We start from the raw sequence: 21642 nt of genomic DNA, 5'->3' as shown, positions 1-21642 counted from the left end.
GGCAGCGGCTCGCGCTGTCACCTCCGCTCACCTGCAGACCTCACACCCAGAACCTGCCACACGTCACCTATTTCCTTTGGTTTGAACTCAGGGTTTATAATTTACTGCACAAGACATTTCTTGGTTTAGGCTTTAAAAGGTTTCTCAAATAATATTACTTCTATAATGAGCCATTGAAGTAGCATACATAAATAGGAGGCAAAAACACCAATTGTTGTAAGAACAAAAGAAGTTAATGTAAATATAACGTATAATTTTGGTAGCATATGCAGCTTGCTACTTACACATTTGGCCACATATGGGCTGAAAAAGTGATAAAATCTTTAGAGACACCCACTTAATTTGAACCATCAGTATTACTAATAGTTAAAAATTCCATTCGCAATGTAACTTATTAAACAACTTTCACCGTTTGCATAAATTGGCTTTTAAAGCTAAGCACACTGATTGTATCCACCTATTTTCCCTTCTGACAACATGAAGCGTTACAGAAGAACAAAGATGCTGCATTAAAAACATGTAATGCTCAGGCTGATTTTGAGGAAGAGATACATAACGTGCCATATTTATCATGTGAGACTAAGCTGTCACAATGAAGCACGCCGTTAGGATATTCTGTATACAGGAACTTAATCCTGCAAGGTGTTTGAATTAAGGGATTCTCAGCATTTTTCATAATCATGTTTTATCTTTTGCAAATATTATGAAACTAAACTGTCAGCTGTCAACTTGACACATTTTACTTTTAACTGGTAGATAAACGCTCCTGATGAAACAATAAACCCCAACTAAGCCAGGCACTAATTCTTTCAGCTCGCTCTCTGTAATATGAAAAAACTGGCTCTACCCAGAACTTTGTCAGTACCACTTTATTTTAAATATGCAATTCGCCTCCTCATTCCAAACTCTGGCACCTTTAGCAGAACAGTTCCAGTCATGTCACACTACACAGCAACGGTGCCATGAGGATCAGCAGCCTCCTTTCCACTTGTGATGTAGTGCAGCATTCTCACCTTTCAGATTTCAGTTCTGCATCTGGTTTATGTTTCTACATTAACTGATCACAGGTGAACAACTTTACTTACCATGAAAAAAAAAAGGCTCTGGAAGAGCAAGAGAGGCAATGGCCTTTTGTCTTTTTACACTCGGAAGCATAGTTACATTTCCCACAGACAGGGAGATGATAACAGATATATTTTCTTACTTTACTCCTTTTCACAAAAGGGAAATTTGTTCCTGTAAAGGTGTTAAATACAAAAACAGTCCCTCCTCAATATCAAATTATTTTCAGTAATCCCATATACATGCAAGGGTCCCATTTTAAGTCTCTCTGCATACCCTGCTGGCACACACTCCCGTGGCAAGCATTTGTTTCTATTTAATGTCTTGTTAGCATGCACCGTGTCTTTCACCTGTCCTGGCTGCATTCCTTACATAGTACAGCTTTATAAAGAGACAGGAAAGAGAGCCAAGCTCGTCTGCTGCAATGACCTCAACGGCCAAACCACCCAGCTGAGCTGGGACATCCGAGAAAAGCTTCCAAAGAGCAGCTCACGGTGTGTGCGAAATGAACCGTGACTCCGACTGGTTAAAAACGCCGCAGTCAGACCAACAAAGACACTAACAGGAGCGTGAGACGCCCTCGCTCACCTGCACCAGGGCCTCCTTCATGGCAGTCCAGTTGGACACCCTCCACGCGCACTCCAGGACCAAGTAAGGGTTTATGTGACCTTTGGACTGGCCGTATTCTGTCAAAGGTTCCCATTGATTCAGTTCTTTGGAGCAACTGAGAAAATCAAAACCAGTGTCAATTCGGTGACGAAAAACAAAAATTTCAATAAAAGTGACTATAGATGTTGTGTATTGGAATATTATCTGCATATTTGTTTGTCTATGAACAGCTTTGCCACCACTGCAGAACTTCTATCCAGATGGGAAGATTTCCTTTTTTGAACTTATTCCCAGTTCTAACACAGAGATCTGTGGACAGGGAAGAGCTGCGTTTCGGGTCTCCCAGAACAGCCATTTTAAATCGGAAAAACAAATTCTAGCTCCAGTTCTACCAACAGCAAATTACATTTGTACAGCACTTCAGGCAGATCGCTTCTCAGGGTCTGTTAAGGGAGTAAAGAAGAGCGGGCTTTATTCCCTTAAGGTGCCCTTGTATCTGAGCTAAGTCCCGAGCACGTTTATTCCCGTGACTAATGCTTTAAACCAGCAGAGTATTCTACTTCAATTGCGGGGTTTACACTTGTTCTACGTGAGCCCTAGAGCCTTACCGGATCCAGTGATCTTCCCACAGCTGGTACTCGGGGAAGATGGAAGGGGAAGCATTGTTCCGTTCGTGCTCTTTTTTAGCCTTTTCCATTGCTTTTTCGTAAGTTTCCTGTGCCTAAATAAAATCCAAACCACTTCATTCTTCCATTTGCTATAGCCACATTAACTGAACATTCTTTTATTTAAAAATAAATTCTTTATATAAATTCTTTTATAAATTCAAAGTTTAGCAAAAAAAAAAGTGAAGTGTGTTAAGTCATTCCTGAATATCGTCAATATTTGGCAGCTTTAGAGCTGTAACAAACAACTGATGGATGTGCTCTAAACTCTCACCTTATCTGGGTATGAAACAGCCTTAAACTAATTTAGCCAGTAAAGCAGCTGGGGCACTATGTTAATAGACTAAGTTGTTTATTAATATTCAGAATATTTTCTTGCTGACCAGAACATTCATCCTGACAGCAGAACTACTCAAACAGTTTCTAACACCACTGGCGTTACCTGTTCGAAAAAGCCGTGTTGCTCATAGGCAATAGCTGTTGCTGTCTCCGGGAATTTACAGCGTTTCTGCCACAGGCCGGCCCACATGTCCTCCTCTTGCAACAGCGAGTACAGCTCGGCGAGGGAATCCAGGATTTCCTACAATGTGAAGCACACAGATTTCTCCACAGTCAAGCTGTCCTTATAAAGCACAGCAGGTAGCAAAACCACGTTCTACGCTGCAGAAAATTGAGAAAGACATGGAAATAGCAAAGTGTTGACAGGAACTCTCTTAAAAAAATCTAGAAAGCAAGCAACTAGTAACAGGTGTTGTTTAGCCTGGAGAAAAGGAGGCTGAGGGGAGACCTTCTTCCTCTCTGTAAGCACCCAAAAGGAGGTGGTAGCGAGGTGGGGTCAGTGTCCCCAGATAACAAGCAGTACGACAAGAGGCAAGAGCCTCGAGTTGCGCCAGGGGAGGCTTAGATTGGATATCTGGAACAATTTCTTGACAGAAGGGTTGTCAGGCACTGGCACAGGCTGCCCAGGGACGTGCTGGAGTCACCACCAGTGAACGTGCTGAAAAAACACGCAGCCGTGGCGCTTAGGGACGTGCTTTAGTGGTGCACTTCGCAGTGTCGGGTCTATGGTTGGACTCAATGATCTTAAGGGTCTTCTCCAACCTAAATGGTTCTATGACATTATTGTCCTATACTGTCACTGTGTGTTTTCTCTTCACATTTCATAAGGCATTTCAATCAATAGAACGCTACCTGTTGAGGAGGAGTTATGCTTTCCTGCTCGTAAAATTCTGTCGTCTGTTTAGGCTTGATCTGCAGACTCAGTCCTTTTTCAAAGGCTTGATGTTCCAGCATCAGCGTAGAACGGAACCAGAGGTTGTGGGTTTTACCCAAGTACTTCAGGACGCAGGGCCTGATGGGAATGGGGGGGACGCACTGCGACATGGCCTCCACGAAGCAGTTGAGGGCGCTGGGCTGGCAGTCGCGCTGCACCTGGTGGCTGCCGCTGCACAGGAAAGGGCTGATTTCACCCGCTAGAGCCTGCAGGGAAACACATCACCATTGCTCATTCTGATTCTTCAATTAGAGAGTTTTGATTAAAAATCTCGTTAATGCAGGGAACAATCACTTGATAAGTGTATTTCTGTTTAAATTGAAGGGTCCTGTTCCCTTCAAAAGGTGTACTGACAGAGGCATACAGCATTCACTGCTCACCAAGAACGGCAAACTTCTCAAAGCAAGTGAACGAGTCATTGATCACACAAACACATTTTCCTGAACACGAGTCATTCACAAAGAGCATCTGTGAGGAGACTCTTACATGTTGTTGTCTGTCAGACAAGATTTTCCAAAGTCGTGAGAACAGCTGAATCCAGGTCTTCTCTGCTAATGGTGTAGAAATATGACACAGCTGCACAAAGGCGCTCAGCAACGCTCCCGTCTAGAAACGGAGATGTAAATCAACGGGGAAAATACAATTAATACTATGGAAAAACAGTTCACAGTTATACAGTTGTTTACGCAGAAATGCAAATGCCTTTTCCAATCAACAGATGAAAAAAATGTTTCCTTCAGCAATACAGACGACTGTAACAAGAATTTAATCGTATTTTCATATGGATCGAGACTGGATCAGTACTGTAACCATTTAAAAAAAAAATGGATAGAACTGTTGCTACCATGAGATTTCAACATGGCTTTCAGCTAAAATTATCTTCTTGTGAATTATTTAATCCTAAGATACCATACACTTTTTTGATCCTATACCTGGTCTTTGCCATCATTGTTTCCTTAACTGAACGGTTATAACACACTTGCAGGTGGAATGGGATACAGTAACAACCAGCAATGAAGTGAAGGCTTAAGAATTTTTTACTTTATGCAAGTAAGAGCTCACACGAGATCATGAGAGACGTCGTCATTAAAAAGAAGTAAAAAAAAGTCAGAAGTGTGAGATAAAAAAGGAAAAAAAAAAGCCCATCAGGTCTGTTTGAAGGCGGAGGGAGGATCACCCTGGGGAGTCAGAACAACCCACCCGTACCCACCTTCACCTCTCGAAGGGAGTCAAGGAACTTGTCGTGCCGGTTGGTCAGCATGTGCAGCTGATTGCCAATGTCCTTCTCGGAAAGCTCCTTCGTTTTGGGTGTACTGGTCTGATCCCCCGGAGCCAACTCGATGTCTATTTCGACATCCTATGCAGAAGCAAACAACGCAGAGTGTGCACATTTTTCCTAAGCACTTGTGCTTTTTTCCAAACAAACACAAAATACCCTTCCAATCAACTTATTTCAGGTCTCACTATTTATTTCTGCTAGTTCCTCAGGTTCAGATATAGAATTGCTATAGTTCTGTAGTAAAGGTCAGCGCAAATGAAGGAAGTTCTGAGAAACCCACGCACGGCTAAAGTACAATGTATTAAACACAAGATACACAGAATAATCTGTGCACATCAGCTCAAGACACAGCCTCCAGACTGACTTGATGAGAAACCAGGAAGAGCTGTATTCCATCAAAAGGATTTCTGTAAGTGCAGTATTTTCTGTCCGTTACCTCCTCTTTGGATTCGCTGTTCTCCCTTTCGCGAGGCTCCTGTTTGACGTGGGTGACCATGGCGAAGGCTGCTCTGTCGTGACTGTCAGCCAGGTTGATGACGTTGGTGATGGAGGGCAGCATAGCGCCCTGGCAGCTCGTCCCTATCGTCGTATTCCTCTCGCACACCGCCAACAGCAGCTAAGGCGTTAAAAAGCAACAAGAGTTGTTAAATATACGTTTTACTGGAGCATTTCAAGGAAAACACCACTATCGTTTAGTATTTATCAACCACTGGAAGTATCTGAGGCAACAGATTTGGTATTTTTAGCTTTGATACAGATAATACACGTTACAAGATGCAAATTGCATAATGCTTTTAAACACAGCCATGGAAAATGGGGAATAAAACATACTTGTCAAATTACAATTGTATTTCTGATACGAATAATTTCCCTACCTCGATGCACTGTTTTATCCAGAAGTGATTGCCCATTGCTTCCCAGTTCTGAGAACAGGTCACGTAAAGCAGGCGCTCGTAAACTCGCCGTTTCATGGAATTGTCGAAGACCTCAAAAAACTTGGCTCGTATGAGCGGCTGGGCACAGCGCAGACCCGACAGGAACGCCGGCTCCAGCTTCGCCGTCAGCTCGCTGCCAGAGAGACTCTCGTCCCTGAAACGGATAGAAACCAAGTGCCAGAGACATCAGACAGAGAAACCTTCTGGGTTTCATACAGAACCAGCAAAATGCACAGAGGTGAAGTTCTGGAGCAGCCCGGCTGGTGCGCCACGCGTCCCGGGCAGCCCTTCGGAGAAACAGCACAGACTGGTGCTTTTGGAAAACTTCCCCAGAACTATTGCAAAAAACTCTTTCAGGATAAAATCTTATCATAATCGTGAACCAAATTCAGCCGCACCTGTGTCCTGCTGGGAATGCCAAATGACATTCACTGATAAAACCTTCTGACCATGTCCATATGAGGGTTTGACACAGCTAACCAGAAAACTAACAGCAGCAAACGGGAACTCAAAATAACGTGAGTCATCAGCACAAGATTAAATAGCTGGCATTTTTTAATATGGTAACTATTCTCATTATTTCACCATGTTACAAAACCTGCCAGTTTAGCTAGCAAAGTCTCCTCAAAGTATAATTTACACTCAGTTTTACAAACAGAAGTCTTAATAGGCTACAGCTGTCAAAAGACGGTCAGATTCCAGCTGCCACCGCAGCTTTTTGGATGCGAGCAGCTGCAAGGACACCCTGGCATCTCGGAACAGGAACAGGCTGCTACTCTGGAGATACTTTAGTGGAGCCAAACCCAAAACCCCTTCTAAGGGACTTGTGTTTTCACATTGTCTTCCGTAAATACCACAAACACCGAATTCAGACCTAAAAAGATTGATGGCACGTTACAAAGGTCATATATGGAACAAACTATGAACCAATAAGCTGCAATAAATTATTAATTGCCATAATTACCTATAGACATAGTTAACAAGGTCTAAGAACTGGGCATTTAATTCAAGGTCTTCTGGAAAACGCTTTTCAATGTAAGTCATCATTTTCACTAGTAAAATGGACTTTTCCCGCAGAGTAGGCGTCTGTGTTAAAAGAAGACATGATTAATTTTGTCAATTCATCTTAAAACACGCAGAGAACTGGCACATCCAAAGCCCAGCTCAGCCTCCCTTTGTGTCGCTCCTTTGCTCTCAATACTGAAAAATAGCTTGGTAAAGGGGTCAGAGCTCCTAAAAACAAACTAATCCTTCCAATGTATGCTAGAGAATTTTAAAATCATTACTATAAACAGGTTTAAGTTGTAGATTACAAAAAAGAGTAGTTTTTTTTATACAGCTCTAGGTTGTCAAGTACTAAACTCTAACAGAAAATAGGGCAAACTGAGGCCACAAGATGTTCCACGAATAACATGATTTAGACCAGCATTAGCCATGTTCTTCCGGAAGGATCTCTCTAGCCAACTTCATCTGAAATGGATTTTAAATTCTTTACTTCAAAACAAGATCTCAGCAAAGCAGCATCTGAAATCAAACATCTAACATAAGCCTAAAAAACACCAAGCCCCTCCAGTTACCTTCCCAGGGGACACAAAACATTCCAAACCTCATCAGGGGCATCTACACATATACAACAGACTCTTAGATGCCTCACTGTCAGAAACCGATGAATTGTAACAGTGGTTTACACATATTTAGTATTTGAGTGCAATAATGACTTTGTCTTCTCAATGTACCTGATTAGCTGCCATTGGGGAATTGTTCTTCACCCACTCTTCCACTATTTTTACCACTGCACGCAGAATTTTGGCATCCGTTGATTTTTCAATGAGAGATGTTAGAATAGCTTGTATAAAATTCTTCCTCATTTCCATGCTCATCACGGCCAGGCGAGTTTTCACCAGGTCCAGGCTCAGCATCACCAGCTCGCTCGTACCTGCTATGGATGCAGGAGGGGGATTAGCATTGTATATATGTGTATATATATATATATATATATGTATATATGACTATCAAACGCCTAGTAAAGACATTTTCAAGATAAGCTACTGTAATTTAGAAACAGATACAACAATCACAGAATCATTTTGGTTGGAAAAGACCTTTAAGACCATGAAGTCCAACCGCTAAGCCAGCGCTGCCCAGTCCAGCACTAAACCCCATCCCTGAGCACCACAGCTCCCACCTTTTCACTACACCCGGGGGTCACTCACGATATCTCCTACCTGGACATATATATCTAGAAACAACCGTTTCAGAAGCACTACTTTCCATTCCTAAAGGAGTGCGACAGACTCCTTCCAAAGCACCCAAATCCATTCAGAATCCTAAAGCAAACCTGTGGGCTTCCATTTCAGTAAATCTTTGCTAAGAGATATCATGAAATCCCAGTGCTGAAAAACTGCAATTAAACTTGTGAAAGAAATATCATATGATGCAGCACATCTATTCTGTTCTCTTAATTTCCTGACTTGCTTATCTGTCAAGTTGAATAATTTTCCAATTCTTTCGCAGTGTTAATAAAATTTCCAAGGTTCTCATTTACCTAATTAAAATATGAGCTCAGAATCTAACAGCAGCAATTCTTTCAGAGTATTTTCTTCAGCAGCTTATTCATTAATAAATTGCAGCCGTCTTTACTAGCACGGGATTCTTTTTCTAAAAGAACATCTGATTAGCTTTGCAACGACTCGTGACCCAGTTCATTTGCTTAGAGAGAATTGTACAGACACGAAAACAAAAGCATCAGCTCTACCAAGGTAATTTCACAAACTGTTGTTCCAGTATTAACAAAGAGTCTATTAAAGCGATACCTGTATTTGCTTCCGCTGCTCCTGCTGTCGCCTGTGGGTTTAAGTGTTCCCTGACCATCTTCTGCAGAGATCGCATGAAAACTGAAATCAGCCTGTCGATATAGCTGGGGTTGTTACTGCACGCAGACTTCAGGATCATTAAAGTACCTGGGGATAAAAAACAACACTTATGTAAAACCTCTATTGAGTGTGACACAAGCAAGAAAGAGGAAATGTTCTACCTGTGTTTTGTCCTGCCATGAAAGCAGCACGGGCCTACCCAGGTCACAGAGACTAGAAACCTGGGTAGATTGGAAGAAAACCTTTCAGTCTCAACTTTAATCTAAAGTTTAATTTCTGCAATAAGCAAAATATTGGGAAGTTCTGTATCTATGTGTGTGATGGATGGACAAGGGGGAGAAAGAGAGAAAGAGAGGAACTGAGAGCAGATACTGCTCCAAGGCCTCACAACAACAAACAGTTAACCAGGCAAAGTGAAACTAACTCCTAATGTTGCAGCTTTGCATTAGTGGCAAAAACTAGCAAAACTTTTACATGAATAGGATTGGGTTTAGTAATTAAAAATTTAAAAAAGTTACACAATCTTGGTTTTCTAAAGTTTCATAAATCCATTACTGTAGAGTGAAGAAGTGAACACTATTGAAACAGGTACTTCTGGCAGTTCGTGAACGCACGATGCCTGCGAGACCACGCTCCCTTCAAACGACACAGCTGTTGGCAGCTTATCCACATCCACGCAAACCAGTCCCTTTTAGCAACATCTCTGTTTTAAAGTACTTAACTCTTTCTAAAAGTACAAACATCCTGTCCAACTGTACCCTCCACAAAGCCTGCAGCTATTCCTCTCCTTTCTGCAGCCCCATCGCCCGGAGAGGCCCACAGCAACGTTCACAGAAGTGCGCTTTGTTCATTGAACGGTTGCTTCCGAAGCTGTCCAGACGTGCACAGAACGTGGCACACGCAGCTCAGCCTCTCAAGCACAGATTTAGTAAGTTATGCACCACCTGACGGTGAGACTGTGCTGATGCTTTCCAGTGGGACTCCGGACGCAGTGTAAGAAACATCTTTCTTGGTTAGTTTGTTGTAAGGCACCGCCTGACACCTGAGAAACAGGCAATTCCCCAGGCGAAATCACAACTGCCTGCACAGATCACAGAGCACAACAGTGAAGGTCATTTGCCATTTAAAGCAACAAGTTTTCCAAAATGGTGCAATTTCTAGTCCGTATGACCAACACAACCACTTCTGGGCCAAACAGCATTATCCAATATATCTTTGTAATCATAGTATGTAGCTGAGCTCCCTACCAGTTAATTAAGTACAAAGAACAAGAACATAAAATTTCAGGTCTTCAGAATGGCATATGCTAAAAATTCAGACTTGCTCAATCAAGAAAAAATAGTATTTTCATAATTTCTGCTTACTGAGAACTCAAGATTTATAAATACATAAATCTTCCTACACTACCTACATCAGCCGATAAAAGTGGCTTTAAAGACAACTGAAAAATGAAGTATAAGGCAGTAACACCTGTTTGCCCAGATCCCTTGAAATACTCTATTATACCTTAGAGTAGTACCCACAGGATTTTGGTTTTTCCACGTAACAAGTTTCCAGTAACTTTTACTCTGTATTTTGGTTAATCTGAGTGCCGCATCTTTTTCCAATGCACTTTGAGTACAAAAGGTTCCACCAGCACAGCTGGAGCTCCCCACTGCCAGTAAGAGCTGCCACGTCAGCTGCCAGGAACAGCGTGGAACGAGCCCCCGTCCCTTCCTTCCCAGAGAACAGACATCCCGAGACGTCTCGAGTCAGCTCCAAACGCTTCCCGCAGCCGCCTCTGCACGATGGGTGCCGGACTGCAAGCTCCTTACCGACAAGAAAAGCTCCTGACAAAGCCCACACTCATTAGGGGGCACTGCACAATGGCTGCTGCAGCCGTGAGGCTTACCAAAGAGCTGAGAAGGGTTAGCATTGGTGGCCTTCTCATAATTGGTAAGTCCTTCATAAATAACCTTTCCAACCGCAGCATAAAGGCATTCCAGCTCCTCATACTTGGAAGCGACACTCGAGGTACCTGCAGAGGTTGGAGAGTCGTGTTTAATTCTGGTAACGTCAGGCACAGAGCAAGGAACAGTTACACTGCGAACATCCACCCACCCACACCATCGCGGGAACTTCACCTCGCTAATAAACCAAGGTGACACGAGAGATCCTTCACTTATATAAACCTCTTTATTATACAACCAGTATGTTCCTATAGTGTGCCACTACCTCTAAATAATTCATATGGATGAGAAGTCTTACATTACTGATGTGTTTAATAAAGATTATCGAGATTAGTTTATATTAAGACATAGCACATTACCTATTGTCTTTCTTTTTCACACTCTCCCTTCCTTGTAGCAAAACAGAAAAGCTTAACAACTAAAAGAAACTGCACTTCTTAAGCTGAAATATGATAATTGCAAAAATACATTAAATTTATAACATGCATTTCTTGAAGTTATGACAGCCACAGGTTATTAAGTTTTGATGTCAATGGATAATGATGTATTCCACATGATTACTTATTTCAGCTTTACTTTTTTAAGCAGAGGTTCAAAGTGCAAGCTAAAATGGACCATTAAATGCAGGAATCATAAAACAGAATATTAACACATTCCAAAGAGTGTCTTCACCCTGCCCTTAATCCCTTAAGTTATGCAGCAATAAAGGATAAAAGTAGGAAGAAAATAGCACGTACTTGGTTCTGTAGGAAAAATCCCCATCAGGCGAGAGAGCAAACTGTGCACGGCCCTCAGAACCTTGGTGTTGCCGCAGGTCATGCAGGCGGCCACGCCGCGCTGCAGCGGCTTGAAGCTGCTGAGCACAGCGGGCGGCTGCAGCACGCTCAGCAGGAAGCTCAGCACCTCCAGCCCCGTGCAGATGTTGGCAAAGTTGGCCTGGTTGGGTTGTTCCTGCAGGGAGCACACACACAAATGCAGCCAGTGGGGGAAACCACGCAGCAGCAAGTTCAGAACAAACCTCTTGACAACCTGTAATAAAGCTGAGTTTCTACACTAGCCAAGTTTCAAATCAATCTTTTGGACGTCACACAATATAAAACAGTAAAATACCAGGTGCTATGAAATCTTTACCCATAAAAATGTTACTTAAGCATTTACAGTATGTTCCTCAGTTTTGAAAGTTGCCCACAAGCTCGCTGGCTCTCAATGCTTTCTGGAGATGATAATGGCTTATCTATTTGTCAGCAGCTTCCAGACACAGGCCTTCCATGAAGATCTAAACCAGCACATTCTACTAGCAGTAATACTTAAAGGTAAGAAAAGGGGCTATTTGGAACTAGGAAAAAAAAAAACACAACAGGAAATAAAATATTCCTAGACATATTATTCTAAAGCTACAAAATTACCACTGAGATTGTTAGTTTGTTTGCCGCAGAAGCATTTTTCTTTTTCCTGAACCTCCTGGATATCACTATTCACCAAATATGTGACAGAGAAACCTAAAGACCTACGGGCCTAGAATGGTACTTACCACAGTCATTAGCAGCTTATCAAACCACTGCAACTTCAGTTCTGATTTTGGCCACATGTCTGGTCGTAAAGCCGTTTTCAGGAGGTTGACACAGCGGCGAGACAGTAATTCCCCAGGAGAACCAGCCGTGTTTGAGTTGTCATTTACCTAGCAATTCATCAGAGTTCACAAATGACACCCTTTTGTAGCCAACTCATTAACTTATTATCCATTCTAGGCAAGCACATAATTTCTTATTTCTGAAATGGGTGAGCTTAAGTAGTTTTATCAGTATAGTCACAGGGCCTTTAACTGCACAAAAAGCTGACAACTAGTAGTAAATATCAACACTGGCATCTAAACCGCTAGCTAATTTATACAGGACTTGTTGAAAAGAGAAAGTAACGAAGCAGCAAAGTGCACGGTCCCTGCATCAGCTATAAACAAATAACGCCAACAATAAGGAGCTGAAACCCACCTCTCATGTATAACATCCACCAGGTGTGAAATGAAAACATGCAGAAACTGATTATCAAATTCAATTTCTTTCCTCCTTAAAACACTTTTTTACAATTCTGCACTCAAGTTTCTAACCTATCAGCCAAACAAAGTCCACAAATACTAGGATAATCCAAGCACAAAAGGACTCCTATGGAAAGAGGGGTTTCTGGTGGTGGCTACTAATGCCACATTGGTACTCGCTTCTCAGAATAACCACGCTACCTGGCAAGCGATCCTGATCAGGAAATTGACGACTGTGTCTGTGTGCTGCTTGTCAATCGGCTTGGAGAGCAGCGCGTCCGCGCCGGGCAGGGACTGGCTGCGCCCAAACACCTGCGCGGCACAAAACACAAACCTCGCTGGAAAACGCTAACAACAAGAACAGATCGAAAGGGTTTTCTAGAATTATAACCTTCCATTCACAGGTTATAATTTCAGAGTCTATGAACAAAATCTGAGTTTTTCTCACAGCACTTATTGCTCCCGTAGCTGTCCTGAATCGTTTCACTTCTTGGCCAGAATCAACAGACAATCCTCTTTTAACAGCAGACGAGGCAGAACTTGATCCATCTCCACTTGCACTTGAATCCATGTCTGAATCTGGCTGCAATACCAGTGACGTGCATGTTAAGAAAGCATTTAACTGCACAGCAGCTCAATCTTCACCAGTCTGTCGACACTTCCTACCTGCTGGTCTTTAATCCGCTGCAATTCCCATTTAATAACTACTTCGGCAAGATCCACCGCCAGTTTCCTTTGCTCGATGGTGACGCTGGGAGTGAAGCCCAGTCTCTGCATGGCACTAACCATGTGCTGGACCAGGTGATGTCTCACTGGATAATAAACCTGAAACGATGGTTTCACAGTCATGGGAGGCCGTTCACCAACAGAATTCTACAGAAAAACTAACACCAAAATAAAATGGTAACACAGTTTTTCATCCACAAGCTTGCTAAATCTCTACCATGCTCGAATTTTTCAATCCAGAAAAGTAACTGGTGCTTTGAAAATAAAACTTTGGCTACAATTTTCAGTGGGGACCACTGATTGCACTTACCTGCATTAAGTTTTTTTTTTAAGATACATAATTTTTCTCAAGGAACAATAATTCCAGCTTTATGCTGACCCTTTTGGAGAGATACAACTCACATCCGAACGGGCAGATTTTTTTTTCAAGCAACAGCGAGGCTCCAGTTCTTGCAAAGCGGCTGCAGAGCTGATCAGCCGGGGAGCTGTCACCGGGGAGCCTGGTTTAACAAGCGTTCCCAAAACCGCTCCCACATTGACGCTGGGCAGCACTCCCACCTGTTCAGTGCTGCACAGTTACCTGGTCCACCCCACAGAACACAGAGTCAAACAAACAAGGACTGCAGGAGGATGGAAAAGAATACTGTTCTGCACTTGTTTAAACAACTCTTACAGAATCTTCACAGCTCGGCAGTGAATCAATCCTGCCGACCTTCACCTAACATTCTGAGCTCCAACTTCAATTGAGATAAAGCTTAGTAAGTGGTTTGCTATTTAATAGTTGTTTTCAGTTTTAAATAAATATCTTGGCAGACAGATGATGCCTTCTGAAACTAAACCGTATATCGAACTGCAGTTTATCTCCATGATATCTGAGATACGGTGACTACCAGGGATAATTGGTACAAGTACCTTGAAATGTTGTACGATCAGGTGCAAAATATGCACCAGCTGGGGAACCGTGTGCCCCTCTTCCACAATGATCTTCCGCGTCCAGTGAGTCAGCATCTGGTGTCCGTCCTCCATCCGAGCCGGCACAGCCGGGGTCAGAATGGCCATCGCCTGCCTGACAATGGCACGGGCCTCCATCGCATGGGCCTTCAGCAGACTGTGGAACACCTGAACAGCAAAGTTGCTGACCAACATTAATATTACACATATTTGCAGAAATAAAGTATTTATAAAGAAAGAGAAAGTACAACATACTTTTCCTAAACAACACCATTTTTTCCTAAAGGCCCATAATTTGATAAATGTATGATGATACTTCATCATCAGAAGTCTACAGCTTATGCTTCCGTCTCCCTTACGTTCCCTTTTTCTTCCTCCCTGTCCACTGGCCCATTTGAAGTCTTGCCATGGTTCCCACTTTGTCTCAACTGAAATGTCTGTCTCTTTGAAATGAAGAAACTTTACCAATTTTGTTAATCCAACCAAGGACTTTCAATTGTCCCATCACCCTTCTCTGTTTTCACTTACCTTCAAACTTCTTTCTGTACTCTCCTATCCCCAAATAAATTTGTATTAATATTTGGCTTCCTGCTTCTGTATTTATTTGTTGTGTATGAATTTAACTGTTACTTGCGTACTGAGTCTCCAAAACTACTGTCCACCCTCCACTCTGCATTTTGAACTACAAGCACAGCACAGAACTTATCAGCATCCCTTCACTGTGTGAAAGCAGCTGCCAGTCAATACCTGCAGAACTATCTTCTTATGGATGGCAAATTTCGCAATGATATGTGCCAAAAGCAAGTGCCCGCTGTATTTGCAGGCCGGGTCCACGCACGCCTTGGACAGGAGGCAAGGCCACGCAAACGTCATGAGGCGGCGCAGCTTGCTGTTGCGGTTCTTGTTGTTGTCGTGGATGTGGTGCGGAGCGTGCTCCACCAGAAGCGTGGCGAACTGCAGCAGGTAGATCCTGAGGGAATCCAGCATATCCGCCTGCTTTTCCGGATCCAGTACCTGCTCCCAGGGATGATCAAAGAGGAGCGGAGGGAGATGAGAAAAACAGAACAGGAAAACCCAACTTTATTATCTATAAAACCAAAGTCCTAGTTGTTTTTTTTTCCTTTTTGAGTGTTTTTTAAGAAAACTAATAACTAACACCACATGTTTGATTCAGTTTAATACCCACTAAACAACCTCCTGAGGTGAGATATTTAGATATTTTAAACATGTGCACATCTAGGAACTTCCAAAGCTACTAAAAAAAATTAAGAACCCAACCCTTACGTTCAACATCTATTTTTTAACTGCAAACTGGTTCAACGAAACTGCAGTGAATTCTAAAGATATCGGTGTTCCATCACGGCCAGCTCTGCTTAGGAAAAGGGCCAGAAACAGGCCTTGTAGGGCTGTAGCCCAAAGACAGACGCTCGAGTCACAGAGACCAGAAACTGAAAAGTGCGGCCCAGTCCTGACCGACGGATCTCACGACAATTCACGTTATGACAGATTTGACACAACTATCACAGTATTTAGAAACAGCATAATGCATTCAAATCAGGATTAAAAAGCCAACGAGAGGAACAACTTTTTGTTTCAATTTTCAAACGTGTTGATGTAAACAAGGGTTGTCACCTTTGTTATGAAAACGCTTGTGATGCTTTCTGGATTATCGCCCTCTGGGTTTGGGGGTCCCAACAGCTGTTCACCTTCCCCCTTCTCAAAACTGTACAAGAACGCAGGATTCAGGATATGCTGCAGCACCTAGAGAACGGCAACAAGAACCCAGTTACAGTGAACTGCGGATCCTCCCAAAGGCAGCACGCACGGAATTCCACGTGAACCTGCCCGTGGGAAACGCTCAGTGCATCACGAGAGGAAGCTGTAACTAAAACCTTCACAAACAGACACACGTAGACTTTTTTCCTCTTCTTTCCCCCCTCTAAGGGCAAAGATTCTCCAAAAGTGCAAACTAAAGAAGTGAGCGCTGAAAGCAAGATGAATTGCTGCCTCTGTTTATTAGCACTGCTCTTCAGGTGTGATATTTTCACCTAAATGGCTCTGCCAATTATCAAACTTGTTGACATTTAAGTAAGCGAGTTTTGTTGCCCTAGTTCCCAAGAAGAAAATTAAACCTAAATATCAGGCTCCTTTGATTTAATTGCTTTAGTTACCTTGGCTTTGAGCTCATCTCCAAAGTTTGGGTCGTTGAAGTCTACAAACCGGAAGAACAAAGCCCGTTTTTGGGGAATGCTGTAGTTTTTGGGGATCTCTTCTTCCATGTATTCCTTTAGGAAAGTCATATTGCAGAGGAATCGACCCGTAAAAGCCCGAAGCAGCTGGAAGAGCAACTCTATATCGCCATAATTCCTTCTGGAAAAACACAAAACATGAAAAGCTTCTGTAAAAAAACACCCAACCAAACTACTACACTGATGAACTGGTGAAGAAACTAGTCTTGGTTTTAAATGAGCAGAGAGCCAAGAGCATGCACGGCTCCAGAGCTAACGGTAGCATTATGAAATGCATGAAACTTCCTCTTCAATAACTTCAAACTCCTTTCAGCACCTCTGTATACCTTGACAATATTTTCAAAATTTAAAAACAAGAGAAGAAAAAGGTACCCAAGCCAGAGGAAATAAACGTTCTTACGTACTTGCAGTAATTCAGTAGGCAATAAGCTAACAGCTTGGGTTCTTTCCAGTTTGTCGCAGCCATGTTCTCCTTACGGTGTCTCTCTTGAAAAGCTTCGCTCACCCACACGCGCTTCAGCTGATTCACCAAGGAGTGTTGGTTTGCTAACCAGCACTCGTCATTCTTAACTATTATACTTATGATCTGTCAAAAGCAAACCAGGATGAGCGCACAGTCAGCATGCAGCAGGTCTGCCAGCAGAACCAGTAACACAGCAGCACTTCTTCAAGGGCAATTAAGGTTTCTAAAATACTTTTTTAAAAGGTCAAATAAAACCTAGTTTAGACCAATTTTAGAAGGAATTAAAAAAAAGCTTTGGTTGCCATGTTTTCCTCTTATATCTTATTTGATTTAAAAACTACAGTTCATTTGAGTCTCATTTCCCTTCCTAGAGTGACTCTTTCCATTTTCCCGCGTGTTTTTGTAGGGGCTCTAGTACATACACACACACTCGGAAGCCTGTACGGACTGTAGCTAAAGAGTTTTTAACTATCTGGTGCAGAGACAAACAAGAATAAACTGGCACCTTAATAGCCTGAAACTGAAGGTCAAGCCGCATTGTGGTCGTGCTCGGAGAACCAGGTCTCACAGCCGCTTGGGTGCCAACGGGTAAGAGCAGCGTGATGAATCGGTTCGGATTGGCTGCCAGGACATCTCGCAGGGGTTTGGCATCTTTATGTTTCAAGAAACTCTGGAAAAGGGGAAGAAATAATTTTAACAACCACCTTTAAAAGCAAAGATACCGGAAGGCTATATCATCCCGAGCTTTTATATTCCTCACTGAAGGTGCAGAGGTTATATCTCACATATAAAAATAACCTCTACAACTTCAGCAATAATCCTACACGATCAGGAAAGGTATAAAATCAACAGCTCAGAACAAGCAAATATAGAATGGAGAGCGGGCACCCTAGAGCCAGAGTGAGGCCACGACTGAGGACGACAAGGTCATACACGGAAAAGAGGACGGAGAAGATGAAGCAGCTTTCTTTGAGCCGCTGTGTGAGGTGAGGGCCTTCTCGGCTCCCCTCCCGCCCAGCGTACCATGAACATCCTGCTCCACTGGGGATCGTTCAGAGTGGCCTCCATCATGAACAGCTCCACGGTCTGCGAGGGGTGGCGGGTCAGAAACTTGATCAGCGGCTCCCGGAAGGGGCTGCCAGCCTGCAAGGTTCAGAAAGCTCGGATTCAAAACGCACAGACCAGAGTATTCTCTACTAATTACTGGCGCTCAGGGAAATACACGTGACTTGGCATTTCTGCAGATACAAAGTGTTCAGGACTTCTATGATGAGAATTTATTGACAATTTCAAAACTTCACTTTTAAGAGCCTAAGACAAATGTTAACACCTCCCAAAAGGCTTGAAGAGCGTATTTATTATACCAAATGTCCCCACATCTTGTTTAAAATATTATAATTATTATATACTAATGTTTACAAATACTATAAAGCAAAAATATCAGCAAGGTCAACTTCCACTTTTACCTCAATTAACATCGCTCGTTCTGTTTTCATAACAACCTCCAGCAGAGGTTTCACCAGCGTCTGCGGGGCAGCTGGGATCAGGTGGAACAAATTTATAATTGCTGAACAAATCTTCATTTCCTGCAGACAAACAGAAACACGATTAAATCAATACCACCAGCTAGATGTATAAAACCAGCATCACATATCCCACCTTTTTTTTTTCTCTCTACATTAGTATAGTCAGCAACCAAACGCAAAGACTTAACATACATACAGCATCTACTTACCATGATGTAAAGAAAACTGCCCTTGTGGAAGTCTGCCTTCCCCCCGCTAATATCATGGTTTGATTTGATGTTGTCAGTGCAGTGGTGTTTTACAGACGAGAGCTGAACGGCGTGTAATGACACTGGTGACGGGAGAGCTACGGAGCACTCGCTGCGCTCACCCAGCAGCGCGTGCATTACGAAGCCTTTCTAATTAATGAAGGCCTGGGAACTACTCTGACTTGAATAAAATGTGTTTAACCCAACAGGTTTGAAGTTTAAACGTCTGAAATGAATTCCACTCCATTAAAGAACACCTCCATGAAACAGAGAGCAGTGACTGAATTCAGATGTAAAAGCTCTCTCTGCAATGACAGGGAACAGTAATGAAAAGCCATTAAGCCCCTTCCATGTTTTGAGGGAAATAGGAACCCAATCTAATTTCGTTCTAATTCGAAAAACAAAAAAATTAATAAAATTCCCCCCAATTTTTTCCTAGTTGCAATAATAAATCTCAGCACTTAATGTAATGTTAATGGAATTACAGGATTTCTGGCAATCTACAGGAAGCGACATTGCAGCGGGAATCCCCTTCAGAGCGGTGCTGCTGAGGGCACAGCGCACTCAGTATGCTGCACAACGGCCCAGTTATGAGAAAACTGATAAGCTTTCCACAGTTCAGCACTGAGGCCGTTAGTTCGGACGGGAGAGAGATATTAACGTGATCTCAACTGCTAAACATTGACCTTCGTTTTAAATACCATTTGTGAAAAACAACTGGGATTATATTATTATTATTCTGTATAATTTTCAAAAGACGTTATGTTATGAATATCAAACATATCCATGAAAACAGAGGGATTATGCTGCTGAGCTCATCAGCCACTCCAGTGCAGAAGGGACTTCTAAGGAGAAAATCCGGAGAAGAAGAATAAAGTCAATGAGCTACTCCCATCCTAACCGGTATAGTAGAGGCTGTAAAGCAACCGTCGTCAGCAGATAAGAAGCTTCTCTCACTAAGATTTGTAACAAATATTCAATATACATATAAGTTCATTAGCCTGTAACAAAACATCAGTGCATAATCAGTTATGGCAACAACTAAATTAGTTCTGTAATCCCAAAGCATTAATACTATTTATTTCCTGTCTTCCTGTATAAAAGCATTCATTAACTCACATTTCCATCACTCCGTTGTCCACCTTTGTGTGTAATAACTACAACTTCCATCCATTTACGAAGGTGTTGCTATAAAGAGAGGATAATTAGTGTTACTCTTCTAATTACACTGTTCCATTTTAGCAAATGACAGCATATGCTACAAGAAAAGCAAGAGGCAGAAATTGTTTTTCCCTTTGTTTCCTTCAAACAACAATGAGTTACTTTCATTCCCTCAGAGTGAAGAGTTCACTGCTGCTCAACGTCCCGCCCATGGTCCAGAAGGCAGGGGTTACAACCGCACATATGGTAAAGGCACAAGAATCTCAAGACTGATAAGGTCCACTCGCGTAATGATTTCCTTGATACATATGCATTTAAATATTGAAATATCCACTGCAAAAGGCTAAAGGACTCACATACACGGTTTAAAAACTGCAAATAAGGGCAATACCTTCCATCACTTTATAAACCAAGAAAACAACAAAACAGACTTAGCCCACTAGGAAGCAGCGGCTGTTCCAAAAAGGTGGACCCAACGTGTTACAATCACATTAAACAGTTTGTAAATTTTTGTAAGTTATCAAGTTTTAGTAACCTTTTAATACATGCTCTATGTTCCCTCCACCCGCTGTGCAGCCTGTAAGAGGTTGCAGAGATACAGTCATTTCCAATTGGGCCCATCTTTCTGAAACATCCTGTATTTTCAAGGCTTTCCTTAGCGTGTTGTGCTGCTGGCATTTTGCCTAAGGAGAAATTTGTCCAAGCAGACCTTAGCATAACTAGGTATGTCTTCCCTACAAAAGAACGTCTCTGAACCTTCTGGTTTAATAGCTCTTTAGAAATTAACTCAAAATGGTGAAACAAAAATCTTTTACTTCCAACATATACACTGAGTCACTACTGAACTGTTCTTTGACGTTTCAACAATACAATTGTTAGCTACAAGAAAACTCCTTCTGGAAGAGCTAAAGATAAGTGGAATGGACTTACCATCATCTGATCACAGAATTTATCATTAAAGGAGTTTGGAAAAAGTCTAGTGACAGATGTCAGCCGATTCACAACATTCAGCGTCAGACTCCGATAGTCTCCCAGCATCATCAGCAGCGGTCTCATGTGCGTATGGATTTGGTCAACTTCTATGGTAGCTCCTTCCAAGAACTGCAAGAAAGCAGAGGATGAAGATGCAGACAGAGAGGGGAAAGACTTCTGTGCAAGTCCCTTTTATTTTTAAAACAAATTCTGCTGACTTGATTTTCCTTGTATTTTGTTCTTTCTGAACGCAATAGCTTAAACAATATTTATTGCTTGAAAAAGATACAGTGACAAGATGGATTCGGGAAGTATTTAAGTATTTCTAACGCACAGTAGGATACTCCATTAAGTAATCAAGTAGGAGATGTTAATTACAGACAGACTGAAGAACTGCCACAGCTATAAATTCAAAGCGCAGCTATGGGCAAACCCTTAGATGCTGCTTTATTAAGAACTGTGCGTGAATCTGGCCAAAGCCAATAGAGCAGGTTTCTATGTTACAATCTGGGTGCATCCTAAGTAACATAAAAGCTCAAGAGAATCTGGGGGTAGGCAGCCAAAGAGAATATTTACTGTCAAAACCGAACCTCTGTGGGCATGGGCTAATCGCAGGAAAAAAAACAGAAAAACGTATATCAAATGCATAGGTCAGAACAAGCCTCACCT

The 21642-nt window shown here is 42.3% G+C and overlaps 1 protein-coding gene across 10 annotated transcripts in view; it reads right to left on the bottom strand.

Moving 5' to 3' along the window:
• TRRAP (transformation/transcription domain associated protein) overlaps nt 1–21642 on the bottom strand; it is a 71021-nt gene that overhangs the window by 24447 nt on the left and 24932 nt on the right. For 6 of the 10 annotated variants that reach the window (XM_082064061.1, XM_082064070.1, XM_082064065.1 and 3 more), the window contains 27 exons: nt 20932–21102; nt 19960–20028; nt 18533–18652; nt 18090–18209; nt 17572–17736; nt 17008–17189; nt 16526–16724; nt 15987–16115; nt 15102–15368; nt 14316–14522; nt 13344–13502; nt 13126–13260; nt 12879–12989; nt 12177–12323; nt 11383–11596; nt 10588–10713; nt 8637–8783; nt 7560–7762; nt 6788–6909; nt 5764–5977; nt 5325–5504; nt 4820–4966; nt 4096–4215; nt 3528–3815; nt 2779–2916; nt 2280–2392; nt 1651–1786 (listed from right to left, as the gene is read on the bottom strand). In XM_082064061.1, coding sequence (XP_081920187.1) covers nt 1651–1786; nt 2280–2392; nt 2779–2916; nt 3528–3815; nt 4096–4215; nt 4820–4966; nt 5325–5504; nt 5764–5977; nt 6788–6909; nt 7560–7762; nt 8637–8783; nt 10588–10713; nt 11383–11596; nt 12177–12323; nt 12879–12989; nt 13126–13260; nt 13344–13502; nt 14316–14522; nt 15102–15368; nt 15987–16115; nt 16526–16724; nt 17008–17189; nt 17572–17736; nt 18090–18209; nt 18533–18652; nt 19960–20028; nt 20932–21102 — 4329 coding nt within the window. The remainder of the gene's footprint in view (nt 1–1650; nt 1787–2279; nt 2393–2778; nt 2917–3527; nt 3816–4095; nt 4216–4819; nt 4967–5324; nt 5505–5763; nt 5978–6787; nt 6910–7559; nt 7763–8636; nt 8784–10587; nt 10714–11382; nt 11597–12176; nt 12324–12878; nt 12990–13125; nt 13261–13343; nt 13503–14315; nt 14523–15101; nt 15369–15986; nt 16116–16525; nt 16725–17007; nt 17190–17571; nt 17737–18089; nt 18210–18532; nt 18653–19959; nt 20029–20931; nt 21103–21642) is intronic. The other 4 variants (XM_082064064.1, XM_082064067.1, XM_082064062.1 and 1 more) reach the window with 1 other exon arrangement.

Source organism: Streptopelia decaocto (assembly GCF_964273445.1).
Source record: "Streptopelia decaocto genome assembly, chromosome: 13".
Lineage (NCBI taxonomy): Eukaryota > Metazoa > Chordata > Aves > Columbiformes > Columbidae > Streptopelia > Streptopelia decaocto.
Note: the sequence above shows the minus strand (reverse complement) of the source record. Positions and strands in the feature narration are given on the sequence as shown.